Genomic DNA, 19,278 nt, shown 5'->3' with positions numbered 1-19,278 from the left:
TCAATGCATTGCCATGTCGCATTGGTTATCGTCTAAATGTACACTAACCTAAATATCTTGGCACAAATAATAAAGTGTTAATTATCACGACTTCTGCCCGGTCCTGATGGAATGAATAATCTAGGAGCAGATTGTCTGCTTGTACGTATTGTTTGACTTGCAAATAATAGTAAATGATAGGTAACAAGTCTCGGTGGCATCCGCCTATTGAGGATCATATTTATGAACTTGTCTAACAAGTTTCTTTCTTTATTGGATGCAGTAACCACTTGCCATGGGAATGATACATGATGATCCACCGCATTAGTACTCAAGTGTTGAGTGATTACATAGAAATACATTTGTAATTAAACCAGATGTCCTAGGTCGCTCGCACACACTGATCTAAACGGGTTGGACTTGTTTTTTATAGGCTCGTTGGACAGCAGAGAGAACCGTAAAAGCCATTTTACGTAACCCAATGCACTCTGCGGTCTGTGCAGGTTGTCATGTCGTCAGGCTACAGACTTTTTGGCCATTTGCTGTTACGCATTGTTATTTCCTATTGTTAGGTGGAAGTCACCGACCACAAGTATATACTCACAAGCACGGGTCAATCTTCTAGCCTATATTACAGGGGGGCTTCATAGTGGTGAAGAAAAGCGGTGTTTTTCCTTAATAAAATGAGCAAACTGAGCGCAAGAAAGATATTTTCATTTGCCAAAATAACAATTAAACCTAATGACAGGCCTGTGAAAACAACAAAGTGTGTCACTGTGCATTGCCCGGCAATGATGTTTGTTCAGTTGTAATAATACTTTATTTATGCTGTAACTAGGCAGATGTGCGGAGCAGCAGCAAAACAAGAGCCTGTATCATTATACTCGCCAGTGTAACAAAAATATATGGTAGTAAGAAGGAACCCTCACTTCATGACCAAGTTCAGTCACAAAACACATGACAACATACCACGTTATAGGATGGCAGTCATTATTCTTGCCCGATTGTCCCTTTTGCTCAAGAAAATGGCCTCCTGTTGGCATCTGACATCACTTCCTGTGCTGGTCACCACACATCATAGTCTCCTCACAGACATAATTGTCAGTGTCTGGCATCCAGGTCTGGGATAAGACGGGAGGGTTGGTACATTAATTATAGGGCAAAATTCTAAACATGTAGATGGCAACGTGCCTAAGGAGTAGTTGGGGTACAACTCCATCTGAGGCCTCCTTCACATGTCCATGTTTCTGGTACGTGTGGCATCCGGTTTTTTTTCATGGATACCTCATGCTCCCATTATAACCTATGGCGAACTTCACATATCCGAGTGTTCACACAAACCGGGTGTCCATGTAAAACACAGGGAGATGTCCGTTTTTGTTTTTTTTTTTTACCAGCAGCACTGATGACAAGGGAGAATACAAGTCTATGGGTCCATAAAAACCACATACAGCATCAGTGTGCTGTACAACATTATCGTTGCAAAGTATAGGAGAAGCTTTTGTAATTTCATTATCCATTCTGGAAAAACACAGATGGTGGGGACACCAGTACTGTATTTTCTGGCACCAATTTTACCCGGATGTGTGAAGGGGCCTCAGACTAGCTATTAGGGAAGGTGTTAGAAAAGAATGGATGTTGGGGGCACTGCAATCCTCAGACTGACCGTCTGCTCTACTAACCTGGGCGTGACCACTGCATAGGTATACATCCCGCTGTCATGCTCAGGTCAGGAAAGCTGCTGGGCCAGTCCGTGCAGTGCAATGCGACCCTCGCATGAGAAATACGGCCGACTGTCTGCGCCCTTAGGAAGTTGCTCCCGCTCATAGGACTGTTTAGCTAACAACAGGATTGGCACAGTGCTCACTGCGGAGACCAGGAAAAGCAGCTTGGCACCTGTCGTCAGGCAATGCCATTCTCCATCTTAGCCTTGAGGATTAATCAGATTTTTCTAAAAATACATTTAAGTGGAGAATCTCTTTAGGAACTAGCTACTTAAAATGTCTTATTAAAGAGGGAGATTTGTCAAAACTAGAGCAAAAGGAAAAGCCCAGCAACCAATCAGATATCAGCTGTCATTTTTCAGTCACTGGTTGCTATCGGCAACTGCTTCACTTTTTTTTTTTTTGCACTAGTTCTGATTACATTCCCTTAGTGGCTTCTAAACTGCAAGAGGATTTATTCCTGATGCATTATCCATGATCTATCAAGTTAGCAATTATGGTATTACAAGATCAAAACTCTTTGTCCAATGTATTAGAACTTCTTTAAAGCGTTTATTCACGTGTTGTGGTATTTGTTGCAATTTCGGCACAATTACAGCAGCTTTGCTTTTGGAAAAAAATAAATAAAAAAATAAAAAATTTTTGGACTGTGGTCATGTCTCCAAATATGAAATGGTTGCTTTAAGTGAGAGAGCAGAAGTGTTGTTTTAGGCTATCTACATTGTTAAGTGGGTACAGAGCCAAGTATTTTTGGCATGTCGGAAGCTAGGCATTTCCTAGCTGACTGCACACATTTGATTATATAAAAAAAAATAAAATTATAAAATAGGATTAAAGATCTTTGAGCTCCCACTAGGAAGCTGCTGTACCAGACTGTTCCCAGCCTTACAGAATGTTACTTAGCACCACTTCCCAAGCAAAGACATACGACAGAGATAGAAAAAAATAACTTCTTTATTTACAAAACAAATCCAAATATTGGACGCTGTAAACAAGATTCACAATCCTTTCTCCCAAGCATGAGTGCCAGCAGCCTGTGTCTCCATCCCCTCTCCTGCCTGTCCTTAACATATGGTCAATGTATTCCAAGAGGAGCGGAAGCAAAAGGGCAGATGCTGCAGCTGTGAAGAGGCAGCCTTCAGATCGTATAGAGAAAAGGGTAAGAGCCAAATCAGCCCAGCTACTTCCGATTATTATTTTCTACTTTGCAGCCTTTTTTTGCTCGCATGCAACCCCACATTACATCTCCAATTACTTTACGCTGAAATCTCCGCTTTGCAAATAAAACCACGCGTTGTTATAGATATGTAAAATATATTTCTGCTTTGGCAGAATGATCTCTAAAAGACATTTAAAGTCTACAAGAAAATATTTTTTTTTTTTGCTTCTTTTGATTTTTCTTTTCTGTTGCATTTTTTTTTTTTTAATTGGCAAAGTCATCAACCAACAACATAATACAAGTCATGTACAAAGCATTTTACATGAATCATTTAAAACTCTGAATAAAATATAGGTACGTAAAGTCAAAAGCATCAGTGTGTAAAGCAAAATAATATTAAGAAAAAAGTACAAATTTAAAACACTGCACCCCCTTAGACGTAACACCCGTGCATTTTTTTGTGCAACAACATACAATGGTTTGGCTTGAAAGAGTTCTGATGTTTCATCACATTTGTATTAGAAGGTTTTATCTCGCCATAGATTAGCAATAAATCCATCCGCCATACAAACTGTCCAATGGCTGGTGTTTAAGGAGTCATGGATTTCAAAGGGGGCTTTGTTTCTCCTAAAAAAAATCCTCGGCTTTCCAACATACTGGATGACAGACAAGTCATTTTCAACGATTGCTGCAAGAAATGGCCCTACAGAATACAGCCTAAAATAAAAAATGTGCTGGGAAACCATGATGAATAAAATATGGATAAAACAAGTAAGTCTATGTCCTGACTGCTGGAAATAACATCAGCTGCAGGAAAGTGTCAAATAAAGAAAAAAAAATAAAAATAAAATAATGAAGTGCCAGAGATACAAGGAGAAGAGAAAAAAAAAAAAAAAAAAAAAAAAAAAAGAGTGTCGTTTAAATATTGCAGGTTATCATAGTGGTGCTTGTGTCAGAACGCTACGTATTTCCACCCCATCCACTGAGAGATGAGCTATTTGTGCAATGCACATAGTTGTGGGAAGAATAGCTATACCCCATCACCAGCTGATCCCATCTCCCCAGCCATCCCCTGCACGACATGTGAATCTATCTATGGATAGGATTTAATGTAGACAAGCCCATCTCAAATCTGATTTACTGTCTGGAGGAACTAAGACCTGGGAAATCGAGCCCCTCTCTTCACGATTAATCAAGGAACGGCTTCGCCTTTGACCAAACAGACAGGAGCCGTCACAGAAGAGGCCAGAAATTTCCGTGTAAACAGAGTTGGCAGTGCAATCGCTTGAACAGATCCCGCTAAATTCGCAGGAATGGTGCTACAGTAAACAAATCAGATTCCTGCTAAAACAGCCTTTAAAGACTGGATATGAAAAAGAAAAAAAAAAAAAAAAAAATACTAGACAGATATTCGATCTAGCAATTTAGACAATGACAGAATTTCAATCCCGGCAAACAGTCTGAAAAGAAGCCTTGGGGGCCAGCCAGACTTAACCACTCCACTGCTGGACCCGACTGCTCTTCAGCTACTCAGATCAAATAGGATTTTGCAATCCTGACTGTACCGTTAAGCATTATTATTCTGGAATTTAAAAAGGTTTTTATTATTTTGGCACTACAGTTCTATCAGACTTCGTCAACATCATGCAAGATACTAATCGCTGATATTTCATGCCGCTTACGCAAAGAAAAACAAAAAACAAAAAGTACGGTAGTAATAAATCCAGTTCAACTAACTTCTGCAAAAGGCAAGTCAATCTGTCACCATACGTGACTATATGATGACTTCCAAATGATCAGCCTTCCACAGTGATTTACAATGGGAGACCCTGCAGAACAAAAGGCTTGGCAGAAGAGTGTCTGCATAGTTCTGCTTTAGCAGATGATTTAGCAAGCACCAGGAGCTGCAAACAATAAATTAATCCAGATATTGAATCTTTCAGTCAAGTCTCTGCACATCAGATGGAGGCACCAGACTGTGAGAGCAATCACAGACCAAGAGAATAAATCAGAAAGAGGAGTAAACAAGGGGCCGGGGTACCGGGGTATACAGAGGATTACGCTACATTACTTGTCACCACGTCCTGCTGAGATGAATGCTATACAGATTGTAACACCACAATGGCGCCTGGAGGGTTAACACCAGCTACAGCGAAACGTCGACTTAATGGGATAAGTTACTTAAATAAAAGTTACAGTACTAACATTGTAAACGCTGAAACAGCTAAACTAAACGAAGGGGAAAGGCAGAAATACTGAGCTACAAGAGGCTTGCAATTCAGCAAGACTTCACATTAATACCTCTAGTGGTCCTACTACGCTGCAAGGCATTCCTTCCAAACAGATGGAGAGCCCCTGGAATTCTGCGGCATTTATGGGGTGAATAGTCGGGAGAAAATACATGGTTGCCATCACTATGATAAGAACAGACTTCTAAAATCCACAAGTGACGGATTACATCTACTGACACCTCCAAGATGGAGACAAGGGTGGGGACATTAAGAGACACTACCAGGTCGGAGCAGAAACCTCACTGGAAGGCTTTTCTAGCGTGAAGGTGTTTGACACGAAGTGCTACATTTATCCCCCCTCCATAATTCAATAAGCCTCCTCACTATGGCAAAGAGTTCACAAATAAGTGTCCGCCAAGGAGAAATATGGCATAACTGCGCTGTTCATCACAAGGTCAGGATTTTAGCTTTCAATTGTGAATCCCTGATAAATGTGTGGTTCAATCACGAAGATACGTTGGTAATTGAAGGAAACAGGCACTTTGATACAGTAAATAAACAGGTACACAAGTCAGCTCTCCTCTTCCCCTCCTTCCCTGTTTTGGGTAGGTTTCTTTAAGAAATCTTTGGTCCTCGAGCATTACATTTGCTACTATCTCACTGTCACATTTGTGATAATGCGATCCATGCAGATATCTGGAAAGTATCTGGGTTAATCGGTCAGATAGACAGTTACAAGAACTGTGCCACCCTGCTGCTGTTCACCGCGTCCATGAAAGCTTAGCAAGCGAGCAGGCCAGTCATACATTCACCCAATGCTCAGGCTAGCTAGCCAATGCATCCTCCCTCACACGTTGCTATAGATAATTGAAATACAGAAGGACGTGTGACGAGCATTCACTTCTTTCCACTAACCAACCTCTTACTATCAAATGGAAAGCGAGCAGGAACCGCCAACCTGTACTTGCATCAAGCAGGCCCCAAACTGCAGGAGGCGCTGCCACCTTAATTGACAGGTAGCTTTTGTGCTCTTGGGGGCTGAACCCAACCCAATAAATTAGGAGCTTATCGTTGGGATCGTGCTCTCATGAATTCTATAGGAACCACAAGCTTCACAAAGATAGAAACCTAGAGCAGATCATCATCGTCAAACTCACACCTTATTACATAACTGGGTCTGCCCCTGCTTAGGATGGATCTGGAACGCTGCCCATCGTCAGTCTTAATTACAGGGTAACCAAGTGGAGTAGGTATGCTGCTGGCATGTAAAGACAGGCTGCACCTGGGCAATGTAGTAATTGCTGAAGTTGGCATCTGCTACATAGGGGGCTGGCTGGTAGTAGCACGTCACATTGGCTACGTTGGGAATAATGTTTTGTTCTGCCAGGACTCGGATGGCGAGCATGGTGATAAGGCTCAGAGTCTGCCTCCGCTCATGTCCCATCAGACACACCGTGCTTTCATTGACCACGCCATGCAGAGTCATGAGATAGTCATACTTGCGGTCTTCTAAGCCCACAAAGTGGTTCTGCAGGTAGCACTCCAGCTTTCTTTGCTGTTCTCCAATGTCTGAAAAGTCAATGAAAAATCTCGAGCACATGTACCTCTGCAGGGACTTCATTTCGGATTCGGAGTCTGCCCTGAAGCCCCTCACCAACAGGTTGCAGTACTTAAGAAGGCCACCACCACGGATCTCCTCAGGGTTTCTGGTGGCAATGATCTTGTGACAAAGGTGATCAAAGGCTTCCTGGAAATCCCCATACACACTCTCCCCAATAATGGTGGGGTGGAACGTTTCAGTCATTGGGTTCTCGGAGCACTCATAGAAAAGCAAGAGGGAATCCAGCTTAATCTGAAAGGAATCTACACTGAACTCAAACTGCCTCCTCAAGGAATCCATGAACTTTAGCTCCACGTTCTTGCCATGGTTATTGGATAAGGAGATCAGACTCCAGCGGTCGGAATCATTGCAGACCTTCACCATTTTCTGGACATACGCCTCCTGGAATGGGAAAGACAAACACAAGAGGTAATTAGTGTCAGGAGCTCAGCAGCCAACCCCCCCCTGATCTGTGGCCCCCACTGCCAGAAGGAAACGGGGAGAGGGGCGGGGAGAAGTGGCAGTGATGGAGGACTAGAGATGAGTGGGGATGGGCAGAACTACAACTCCCAGCACACCCTGACAGCGCCACAGGTGGGGGGTTACCTTTAGGGTGAGTGGGCTGATCTTCTCCTTGTTCACGCCGTCGGGTAAGAAGTCCAGCAGGCAGTCCAGCACCACGTCCTTCACAGTCTGGAACACGGCCTCTCCCTTCAGGTCCACGCAGAAGATGAGGTCCAGGTCCTTGTACCCCAGCCCGCTGTCCTCATGGAGGATGTGGCTGGCCGCAGAGCCGTTCAGCCGGACATCCCGGACGTGGATGCTGCGCTCCTCCAGCCGGCAGCGCACCTTCTTCACGATCTGCCGGGGCTTCATCTCCAGAGTGGGGAAGTTTCCCCGGCCGTGGATGGGGATGGTCTCGGTGAGGATGGAGTCCAGGCGCTGCACCTGCTCCCAGCTGAGGACGTTGCAGTTCCCCTGGCATGTGCCGCCTTCCTCGTCTGCCATGGTGAGATGCCGTGCTGCCAGATCCCACGAGCTGCGCGACTAGGAGCCGTACCTGCTGCGCTCAGTGTCTGCGGGCCGTGCGCACCCACACTGCTTATATAGGGGGATCGGCTGCGCCTACGGCCACGCCCCCTATTAGCATAGCGCCGGGGCGGGGGCGGGGCCGGGCTGTCACACTGACCCGGGCAGCCTGCGTCATGGAGGACTGTAATCTTATAATGAGGAAAATCTATTCTTCCCAGACACGGTAATGACGGTGGGGCAGAGCGGCGGGGAGAGCAGCCCCTCTGCTGCCTCAGGGGCCCACGGCGGGCGCAGCACTAGAGGCCCCACAGCTGGCCGGCCTCTATTATTAGCTGCTACGGGCCACGGACAGCTGACAGATTGCGAGCGGTGACAGACAGACGATGTCCACCAATCCCAGGGCCATGACGCACTTGCATTCTTCTGACGTCAGCAGCTCGTGTGCCGTGCGAGAGCGTGGGCGGGGCCAGGATCTCCCTCAATGACATGCTGAACGCTGGCATCCCCGCTGTGATAGCCTGAGGGGGGGCGCCCTATGTACGGCTTGTAGGGGGCCCTGGTGTATGGCGTGCTGCAGGGGCCTATGTACGGCTTGTAGGGGGCCCTGGTGTATGGCGTGCTGCAGGGGCCTATATACAGCTTGTAGGGGGCCCTGGTGTATGGCGTGCTGCAGGGGCCTATATACAGCTTGTAGGGGGCCCTGGTGTATGGCGTGCTGCAGGGGCCTATATACAGCTTATAGGGGGTCCTGGTGTATGGCGTGCTGCAGGGGCCTATATACAGCTTGTAGGGGGTCCTGGTGTATGGCGTGCTGCAGGGGCCTATATACAGCTTGTAGGGGGTCCTGGTGTATGGCGTGCTGCAGGGGCCTATATACAGCTTGTAGGGGGCCCTGGTGTATGGCGTGCTGCAGGGGCCTATATACAGCTTGTAGGGGGTCCTGGTGTATGGCGTGCTGCAGGGGCCTATATACAGCTTGTAGGGGGCCCTGGTGTATGGCGTGCTGCAGGGGCCTATATACAGCTTGTAGGGGGCCCTGGTGTATGGCGTGCTGCAGGGGCCTATATACAGCTTGTAGGGGGTCCTGGTGTATGGCGTGCTGCAGGGGCCTATATACAGCTTGTAGGGGTCCCTGGTGTATGGCGTGCTGCAGGGGCCTATATACAGCTTGTAGGGGGTCTTGGTGTATGGCGTGCTGCAGGGGACTATATACAGCTTGTAGGGGGTCCTGGTGTATGGCGTGCTGCAGGGGACTATATACAGCTTGTAGGGGGCCCTGGTGTATGGCGTGCTGCAGGGGCCTATATACAGCTTGTAGGGGGTCCCTGGTGTATGGCGTGCTGCAGGGGACTATATACAGCTTGTAGGGGGCCCTGGTGTATGGCGTGCTGCAGGGGCCTATATACAGCTTGTAGGGGGTCTTGGTGTATGGCGTGCTGCAGGGGACTATATACAGCTTGTAGGGGGCCCTGGTGTATGGCGTGCTGCAGGGGCCTATATACAGCTTGTAGGGGGTCTTGGTGTATGGCGTGCTGCAGGGGACTATATACAGCTTGTAGGGGGTCCTGGTGTATGGCGTGCTGCAGGGGACTATATACAGCTTGTAGGGGGTCTTGGTGTATGGCGTGCTGCAGGGGACTATATACAGCTTGTAGGGGGCCCTGGTGTATGGCGTGCTGCAGGGGCCTATATACAGCTTGTAGGGGGCCCTGGTGTATGGCGTGCTGCAGGGGACTATATACAGCTTGTAGGGGGCCCTGGTGTATGGCGTGCTGCAGGGGCCTATATACAGCTTGTAGGGGGCCCTGGTGTATGGCGTGCTGCAGGGGACTATATACAGCTTGTAGGGGGCCCTGGTGTATGGCGTGCTGCAGGGGACTATATACAGCTTGTAGGGGGCCCTGGTGTATGGCGTGCTGCAGGGGCCTATATACAGCTTGTAGGGGGCCCTGGTGTATGGCGTGCTGCAGGGGCCTATATACAGCTTGTAGGGGTCCCTGGTGTATGGCGTGCTGCAGGGGCCTATATACAGCTTGTAGGGGGTCTTGGTGTATGGCGTGCTGCAGGGGACTATATACAGCTTGTAGGGGGTCCTGGTGTATGGCGTGCTGCAGGGGACTATATACAGCTTGTAGGGGGCCCTGGTGTATGGCGTGCTGCAGGGGCCTATATACAGCTTGTAGGGGGTCCCTGGTGTATGGCGTGCTGCAGGGGACTATATACAGCTTGTAGGGGGCCCTGGTGTATGGCGTGCTGCAGGGGCCTATATACAGCTTGTAGGGGGTCCCTGGTGTATGGCGTGCTGCAGGGGCCTATATACAGCTTGTAGGGGGTCCTGGTGTATGGCGTGCTGCAGGGGCCTATATACAGCTTGTAGGGGGTCCCTGGTGTATGGCGTGCTGCAGGGGCCTATATACAGCTTGTAGGGGGTCCTGGTGTATGGCGTGCTGCAGGGGACTATATACAGCTTGTAGGGGGTCCCTGGTGTATGGCGTGCTGCAGGGGACTATATACAGCTTGTAGGGGGCCCTGGTGTATGGCGTGCTGCAGGGGCCTATATACAGCTTGTAGGGGGTCCCTGGTGTATGGCGTGCTGCAGGGGCCTATATACAGCTTGTAGGGGGTCCTGGTGTATGGCGTGCTGCAGGGGCCTATATACAGCTTGTAGGGGGTCCCTGGTGTATGGCGTGCTGCAGGGGACTATATACAGCTTGTAGGGGGTCCTGGTGTATGGCGTGCTGCAGGGGCCTATATACAGCTTGTAGGGGGCCCTGGTGTATGGCGTGCTGCAGGGGCCTATATACAGCTTGTAGGGGGTCCCTGGTGTATGGCGTGCTGCAGGGGCCTATATACAGCTTGTAGGGGGTCCCTGGTGTATGGCGTGCTGCAGGGGCCTATATACAGCTTGTAGGGGTCCTGGTGTATGGCGTGCTGCAGGGGGCTATATACAGCTTGTAGGGGGCCCTGGTGTATGGCGTGCTGCAGGGGACTATATACAGCTTGTAGGGGGTCCTGGTGTATGGCGTGCTGCAGGGGCCTATACACAGCTTGTAGGGGGCCCTGGTGTATGGCGTGCTGCAGGGGCCTATATACAGCTTGTAGGGGGCCCTGGTGTATGGCGTGCTGCAGGGGACTATATACAGCTTGTAGGGGGTCCCTGGTGTATGGCGTGCTGCAGGGGCCTATATACAGCTTGTAGGGGGCCCTGGTGTATGGCGTGCTGCAGGGGCCTATATACAGCTTGTAGGGGGTCCTGGTGTATGGCGTGCTGCAGGGGACTATATACAGCTTGTAGGGGGCCCTGGTGTATGGCGTGCTGCAGGGGCCTATATACAGCTTGTAGGGGGTCCCTGGTGTATGGCGTGCTACAGGGAACTATATACAGCTTGTAGGGGGTCCTGGTGTATGGCGTGCTGCAGGGGCCTATGTACGGCTTGTAGGGGGCCCTGGTGTATGGCGTGCTGCAGGGGCCTATATACAGCTTGTAGGGGGTCCCTGGTGTATGGCGTGCTACAGGGAACTATATACAGCTTGTAGGGGGTCCTGGTGTATGGCGTGCTGCAGGGGCCTATGTACGGCTTGTAGGGGGCCCTGGTGTATGGCGTGCTGCAGGGGCCTATATACAGCTTGTAGGGGGCCCTGGTGTATGGCGTGCTGCAGGGGCCTATATACAGCTTGTAGGGGGCCCTGGTGTATGGCGTGCTGCAGGGGCCTATATACAGCTTGTAGGGGGTCCCTGGTGTATGGCGTGCTGCAGGGGCCTATATACAGCTTATAGGGGGTCCTGGTGTATGGCGTGCTGCAGGGGCCTATATACAGCTTGTAGGGGGCCCTGGTGTATGGCGTGCTGCAGGGGCCTATATACAGCTTGTAGGGGGTCCTGGTGTATGGCGTGCTGCAGGGGCCTATATACAGCTTGTAGGGGGCCCTGGTGTATGGCGTGCTGCAGGGGCCTATGTACGGCTTGTAGGGGGCCCTGGTGTATGGCGTGCTGCAGGGGCCTATATACAGCTTGTAGGGGGCCCTGGTATATGGCGTGCTGCAGGGGCCTATATACAGCTTATAGGGGGTCCTGGTGTATGGCGTGCTGCAGGGGCCTATATACAGCTTGTAGGGGGCCCTGGTGTATGGCGTGCTGCAGGGGACTATATACAGCTTGTAGGGGGTCCTGGTGTATGGCGTGCTGCAGGGGCCTATATACAGCTTGTAGGGGGTCCTGGTGTATGGCGTGCTGCAGGGGGCCTATATACAGCTTGTAGGGGGTCCTGGTGTATGGCGTGCTGCAGGGGCCTATGTACGGCTTGTAGGGGGCCCTGGTGTATGGCGTGCTGCAGGGGCCTATATACAGCTTGTAGGGGGCCCTGGTGTATGGCGTGCTGCAGGGGCCTATATACAGCTTGTAGGGGGCCCTGGTGTATGGCGTGCTGCAGGGGCCTATATACAGCTTGTAGGGGGTCCCTGGTGTATGGCGTGCTGCAGGGGCCTATATACAGCTTATAGGGGGTCCTGGTGTATGGCGTGCTGCAGGGGCCTATATACAGCTTGTAGGGGGCCCTGGTGTATGGCGTGCTGCAGGGGCCTATATACAGCTTGTAGGGGGTCCTGGTGTATGGCGTGCTGCAGGGGCCTATATACAGCTTGTAGGGGGCCCTGGTGTATGGCGTGCTGCAGGGGCCTATGTACGGCTTGTAGGGGGCCCTGGTGTATGGCGTGCTGCAGGGGCCTATATACAGCTTGTAGGGGGCCCTGGTATATGGCGTGCTGCAGGGGCCTATATACAGCTTATAGGGGGTCCTGGTGTATGGCGTGCTGCAGGGGCCTATATACAGCTTGTAGGGGGCCCTGGTGTATGGCGTGCTGCAGGGGACTATATACAGCTTGTAGGGGGTCCTGGTGTATGGCGTGCTGCAGGGGCCTATATACAGCTTGTAGGGGGTCCTGGTGTATGGCGTGCTGCAGGGGGCCTATATACAGCTTGTAGGGGGTCCTGGTGTATGGCGTGCTGCAGGGGCCTATGTACGGCTTGTAGGGGGCCCTGGTGTATGGCGTGCTGCAGGGGCCTATATACAGCTTGTAGGGGGCCCTGGTATATGGCGTGCTGCAGGGGCCTATATACAGCTTATAGGGGGTCCTGGTGTATGGCGTGCTGCAGGGGCCTATATACAGCTTGTAGGGGGCCCTGGTGTATGGCGTGCTGCAGGGGCCTATGTACGGCTTGTAGGGGGCCCTGGTGTATGGCGTGCTGCAGGGGCCTATATACAGCTTGTAGGGGGCCCTGGTATATGGCGTGCTGCAGGGGCCTATATACAGCTTATAGGGGGTCCTGGTGTATGGCGTGCTGCAGGGGCCTATATACAGCTTGTAGGGGGCCCTGGTGTATGGCGTGCTGCAGGGGACTATATACAGCTTGTAGGGGGTCCTGGTGTATGGCGTGCTGCAGGGGCCTATATACAGCTTGTAGGGGGCCCTGGTGTATGGCGTGCTGCAGGGGCCTATATACAGCTTGTAGGGGGTCCTGGTGTATGGCGTGCTGCAGGGGCCTATATACAGCTTGTAGGGGGCCCTGGTGTATGGCGTGCTGCAGGGGCCTATATACAGCTTGTAGGGGGTCCTGGTGTATGGCGTGCTGCAGGGGCCTATATACAGCTTGTAGGGGGCCCTGGTGTATGGCGTGCTGCAGGGGACTATATACAGCTTGTAGGGGGTCCTGGTGTATGGCGTGCTGCAGGGGACTATATACAGCTTGTAGGGGGTCCTGGTGTATGGCGTGCTGCAGGGGCCTATATACAGCTTGTAGGGGGCCCTGGTGTATGGCGTGCTGCAGGGGACTATATACAGCTTGTAGGGGGCCCTGGTGTATGGCGTGCTGCAGGGGACTATATACAGCTTGTAGGGGGCCCTGGTGTATGGCGTGCTGCAGGGGCCTATATACAGCTTGTAGGGGGCCCTGGTGTATGGCGTGCTGCAGGGGCCTATATACAGCTTGTAGGGGTCCCTGGTGTATGGCGTGCTGCAGGGGCCTATATACAGCTTGTAGGGGGTCCTGGTGTATGGCGTGCTGCAGGGGCCTATATACAGCTTGTAGGGGGTCCCTGGTGTATGGCGTGCTGCAGGGGGCTATATACAGCTTGTAGGGGGTCCCTGGTGTATGGCGTGCTGCAGGGGCCTATATACAGCTTGTAGGGGGCCCTGGTGTATGGCGTGCTGCAGGGGACTATATACAGCTTGTAGGGGGCCCTGGTGTATGGCGTGCTGCAGGGGACTATATACAGCTTGTAGGGGGCCCTGGTGTATGGCGTGCTGCAGGGGCCTATATACAGCTTGTAGGGGGCCCTGGTGTATGGCGTGCTGCAGGGGGCTATATACAGCTTGTAGGGGGTCCCTGGTGTATGGCGTGCTACAGGGAACTATATACAGCTTGTAGGGGGTCCTGGTGTATGGCGTGCTGCAGGGGACTATATACACCTTGTAGGGGGTCCTGGTGTATGGCGTGCTGCAGGGGGCCTATATACAGCTTGTAGGGGGTCCCTGGTATGGCGTGCTGCAGGGGCCTATATACAGCTTGTAGGGGGTCCTGGTGTATGGCGTGCTGCAGGGGCCTATATACAGCTTGTAGGGGGTCCCTGGTGTATGGCGTGCTGCAGGGGACTATATACAGCTTGTAGGGGGTCCCTGGTGTATGGCGTGCTGCAGGGGGCTATATACAGCTTGTAGGGGGTCCCTGGTGTATGGCGTGCTGCAGGGGCCTATATACAGCTTGTAGGGGGTCCCTGGTGTATGGCGTGCTGCAGGGGCCTATATACAGCTTGTAGGGGGTCCCTGGTATGGCGTGCTGCAGGGGCCTATATACAGCTTGTAGGGGGTCCTGGTGTATGGCGTGCTGCAGGGGCCTATATACAGCTTGTAGGGGGTCCCTGGTGTATGGCGTGCTGCAGGGGACTATATAGAGCTTGTAGGGGGTCCCTGGTGTATGGCGTGCTGCAGGGGGCTATATACAGCTTGTAGGGGGTCCCTGGTGTATGGCGTGCTGCAGGGGCCTATATACAGCTTGTAGGGGGTCCCTGGTGTATGGCGTGCTGCAGAGAGCCTATATACAGCTTGTAGGAGGTCCCTTGTATATGCCATGCTGCAGAGGGCCCTATATACAGCTTATAGGGTCACCTTGGTATGTGTCATGCTGCAGGGGGCTCTATACCTCTTATAGGGGGTCCCTTGTATATGCCATGCTGCAGGGGCCCTATATACAGCTTATAGGGTCTCCTTGGTATATGTCATGCTGCAGGGGGCTCTATACACAGCTTAAAGGGGGTCCCTTGTATATGCCATGCTGCAGGGGACCCTATATACAGCTTATAGGGGCTCCTTGGTATATGGCATGCTACAGGGGCCCTGTCAGGGCTGGACTGTCCATTCTGGCAAATGCCAGAAGGGCCTGTCTGGTCATGGGCTGCCTTGTCTGCTCCGTTGTTAACAGAATCCGTGTTCTCAATATACATATACTGTTAAGAGTTGTGATGGAGCACAAAGTTGCTGACTCCATCACTGTCCATCCAGCAGGACACATCATTAGAAATATTGGTGTTGTAGAAAATCTGCCTTTCCTCCATCCAGGGTAATATTAGTAATATATCCCATCTGGTTCATGGGGAGGAGGACAACATGGGCCTGTGTGATTTCAAATGCCAGGACTGAATTTTAGCCCCAGTCCGTACCTGGGCCCTGTATACTACTTACAGGGGGTCCCTGGTATATGGCATGCTACAGGAGTAATCATATATATACAGCTTACAAGTTGTCTCCTTACATTACTACCCTATATACTTGACAAAGGGGGTCTCTGTTATATGACTGCCCGATAGCACACTCTATGCAGCTTCTAAGGGGGTCTTCTTATAGGGCTGCAATGTATACGTCCTATATGTGTCCCCTGGTATATTCCGGGTGTGAGGGCACTCTATGTACTCCCTATGTTTGCTCCCCGCTGTATTCCGGGTGTGAGAGCATTCTATGTACTCCCTATGTTGCTCCCCGCTGTATTCCTGGTGTGAGGGCACTCTATGTACTCCCTATATTGCTCCCCAGTGTATTCCGGGTGTGAGGGCACTCTATGTACTCCCTATGTTGCTCCCTGCTGTATTCCTGGTGTGAGGGCACTGTATGTACTCCCTATGTTGCTCCCCGGTGTATTCCGGGTGTGAGAGCATTCTATGTACTCCCTATGTTTGCTCCCCGGTGTAATCCGGGTGTGAGGGCACTCTATGTACTCCCTATGTTTGCTCCCCGGTGTAATCCGGGTGTGAGGGCACTCTATGTACTCCCTATATTGCTCCCCAGTGTATTCCGGGTGTGAGGGCACTCTATGTACTCCCTATGTTGCTCCCTGCTGTATTCCTGGTGTGAGGGCACTGTATGTACTCCCTATGTTGCTCCCCGGTGTATTCCGGGTGTGAGGGCACTGTATGCATTCCCTATACGTGTTCCTCGGTATATTCCGGGTGTGAGGGCACTGTACGTACTCCCTATGTTGCTCCCCGCTATATTCCTGGTGTGAGGGCACTGTACGTACTCCCTATGTTGCTCCCCGGTGTATTCCGGGTGTGAGGGCACTCTATGTACTCCTTATGTTTGCTCCCCGGTGTATTCCGGGTGTGAGGGCACTGTATGTACTCCCTATGTTGCTCCCCGGTGTATTCCGGGTGTGAGGGCACTCTATGTACTCCCTATGTTGCTCCCTGCTGTATTCCTGGTGTGAGGGCACTGTATGTACTCCCTATGTTGCTCCCCGGTGTATTCCGGGTGTGAGGGCACTGTATGTACTCCCTATGTTGCTCCCCGGTGTATTCCGGGTGTGAGGGCACTGTATGTACTCCCTATGTTGCTCCCCGGTGTATTCCGGGTGTGAGGGCACTCTATGTACTCCCTATGTTGCTCCCCGGTGTATTCCGGGTGTGAGGGCACTGTATGTACTCCCTATGTTGCTCCCCGGTGTATTCCGGGTGTGAGGGCACTCTATGTACTCCCTATGTTGCTCCCTGCTGTATTCCTGGTGTGAGGGCACTCTATGTACTCCCTATGTTGCTCCCCGGTGTATTCCGGGTGTGAGGGCACTCTATGTACTCCCTATGTTTGCTCCCCGCTATATTCCTGGTGTGAGGGCACTCTATGTACTCCCTATGTTGCTCCCTGCTGTATTCCGGGTGTGAGGGCACTCTATGTACTTCCTATGTTGCTCCCTGCTGTATTCCGGGTGTGAGGGCACTCTATGTACTCCTTATGTTGCTCCCCACTATATTCCGGGTGTGAGGGCACTCTATGTACTCCCTATGTTGCTCCCCGCTATATTCCTGGTGTGAGGGCACTGTATGTACTCCCTATGTTGCTCCCTGCTGTATTCCGGGTGTGAGGGCACTCTATGTACTCCTTATGTTGCTCCCCGCTATATTCCTGGTGTGAGGGCACTCTATGTACTTCCTATGTTGCTCCCTGCTGTATTCCGGGTGTGAGGGCACTCTATGTACTTCCTATGTTGCTCCCTGCTGTATTCCTGGTGTGAGGGCACTGTATGTACTCCCTATATTGCTCCCCGGTGTATTCCGGGTGTGAGGGCACTCTATTTACTTCCTATGTTGCTCCCTGCTGTATTCCGGGTGTGAGGGCACTCTATGTACTCCCTATGTTTGCTCCCCGGTGTATTCCGGGTGTGAGGGCACTCTATGTACTCCTTATGTTTGCTCCCCGGTGTATTCCGGGTGTGAGGGAACTCTATGTACTCCCTATATTGCTCCCCGGTGTATTCCGGGTGTGAGGGCACTCTATGTACTCCCTATATTGCTCCCCAGTGTATTCCGGGTGTGAGGGCACTCTATGTACTCCCTATGTTGCTCCCTGCTGTATTCCTGGTGTGAGGGCACTGTATGTACTCCCTATGTTGCTCCCCGGTGTATTCCGGGTGTGAGAGCATTCTATGTACTCCCTATGTTTGCTCCCCGGTGTAATCCGGGTGTGAGGGCACTCTATGTACTCCCTATGTTGCTCCCTGCTGTATTCCTGGTGTGAGGGCACTGTATGTACTCCCTATGTTGCTCCCCGGTGTATTCCGGGTGTGAGGGCACTGTATGCATTCCCTATACGTGTTCCTCGGTATATTCCGGGTGTGAGGGCACTGTACGTACTCCCTATGTTGCTCCCCGCTATATTCCTGGTGTGAGGGCACTGTACGTACTCCCTATGTTGCTCCCCGGTGTATTCCGGGTGTGAGGGCACTCTATGTACTCCTTATGTTTGCTCCCCGGTGTATTCCGGGTGTGAGGGCACTGTATGTACTCCCTATGTTGCTCCCCGGTGTATTCCGGGTGTGAGGGCACTCTATGTACTCCCTATGTTGCTCCCTGCTGTATTCCTGGTGTGAGGGCACTGTATGTACTCCCTATGTTGCTCCCCGGTGTATTCCGGGTGTGAGGGCACTGTATGTACTCCCTATGTTGCTCCCCGGTGTATTCCGGGTGTGAGGGCACTGTATGTACTCCCTATGTTGCTCCCCGGTGTATTCCGGGTGTGAGGGCACTGTATGTACTCCCTATGTTGCTTCCCGCTATATTCCTGGTGTGAGGGCACTCTATGTACTCCCTATGTTGCTCCCCGCTATATTCCTGGTGTGAGGGCACTGTATGTACTCGCTATGTTGCTCCCCGGTGTATTCCGGGTGTGAGGGCACTCTATGTACTCCCTATGTTTGCTCCCTGCTGTATTCCTGGTGTGAGGGCACTGTATGTACTCCCTATATTGCTCCCCGGTGTATTCCGGGTGTGAGGGCACTCTATGTACTTCCTATGTTGCTCCCTGCTGTATTCCGGGTGTGAGGGCACTCTATGTACTCCTTATGTTTGCTCCCCGGTGTATTTCGGGTGTGAGGGCACTCTATGTACTCCTTATGTTTGCTCCCCGGTGTATTCCGGGTGTGAGGGCACTCTATGTACTCCCTATGTTGCTCCCCGGTGTATTCCGGGTGTGAGGGCACTCTATGTACTCCCTATGTTGCTCCCCGGTGTATTCCGGGTGTGAGGGCACTCTATGTACTCCTTATGTTGCTCCCCGGTGTATTCCGGGTGTGAGGGCACTCTATGTACTCCCTATGTTGCTCCCCGCTATATTCCTGGTGTGAGGGCACTCTATGTACTCCCTATGTTGCTCCCCGCTATATTCCTGGTGTGAGGGCACTCTATGTACTCCCTATGTTGCTCCCCGGTGTATTCCGGGTGTGAGGGCACTCTATGTACTCCTTATGTTTGCTCCCCGGTGTATTCCGGGTGTGAGGGCACTCTGTGTACTCCTTATGTTTGCTCCCCGGTGTATTCCGGGTGTGAGGGCACTCTATGTACTCCCTATGTTTGCTCCCCGGTGTATGCCGGGTGTGAGGGCACTCTGTGTACTCCCTATGTTTGCTCCCCGGTGTATGCCGGGTGTGAGGGCACTCTGTGTACTCCTTATGTTTGCTCCCCGGTGTATTCCGGGTGTGAGGGCACTCTATGTACTCTTTATGTTGCTCCCCGGTGT

At 51.4% G+C, this 19,278-nt stretch overlaps 1 protein-coding gene and 1 long non-coding RNA gene across 2 annotated transcripts in view; one reads left to right on the top strand and one right to left on the bottom strand.

The window, feature by feature from the left end:
* Positions 1–2,639: 2,639 nt before the first annotated feature.
* On the bottom strand, positions 2,640–7,793 carry TENT5A (terminal nucleotidyltransferase 5A). The gene is made up of 2 exons (XM_077289821.1): positions 7,300–7,793; positions 2,640–7,095 (listed from the first exon to the last, which is right to left on the bottom strand). Exons 1-2 carry the CDS (start codon positions 7,699–7,701, stop codon positions 6,316–6,318), a joined length of 1,182 nt encoding a protein of 393 aa, XP_077145936.1. The 5' UTR covers positions 7,702–7,793; the 3' UTR covers positions 2,640–6,315.
* Positions 7,794–7,895: 102 nt separating this feature from the next.
* The window catches only part of LOC143807849 (uncharacterized), a 101,895-nt gene continuing 90,512 nt past the window's right edge, over positions 7,896–19,278 (top strand). The window contains exon 1 of the long non-coding RNA XR_013221819.1: positions 7,896–7,948. This is a non-coding gene — a long non-coding RNA (uncharacterized LOC143807849). The remainder of the gene's footprint in view (positions 7,949–19,278) is intronic.

The sequence above is a fragment of the Ranitomeya variabilis genome, chromosome 2 (genome assembly GCF_051348905.1).
Source record: "Ranitomeya variabilis isolate aRanVar5 chromosome 2, aRanVar5.hap1, whole genome shotgun sequence".
NCBI classification, from domain to species: domain Eukaryota; kingdom Metazoa; phylum Chordata; class Amphibia; order Anura; family Dendrobatidae; genus Ranitomeya; species Ranitomeya variabilis.
Note: the sequence above shows the minus strand (reverse complement) of the source record. Positions and strands in the feature narration are given on the sequence as shown.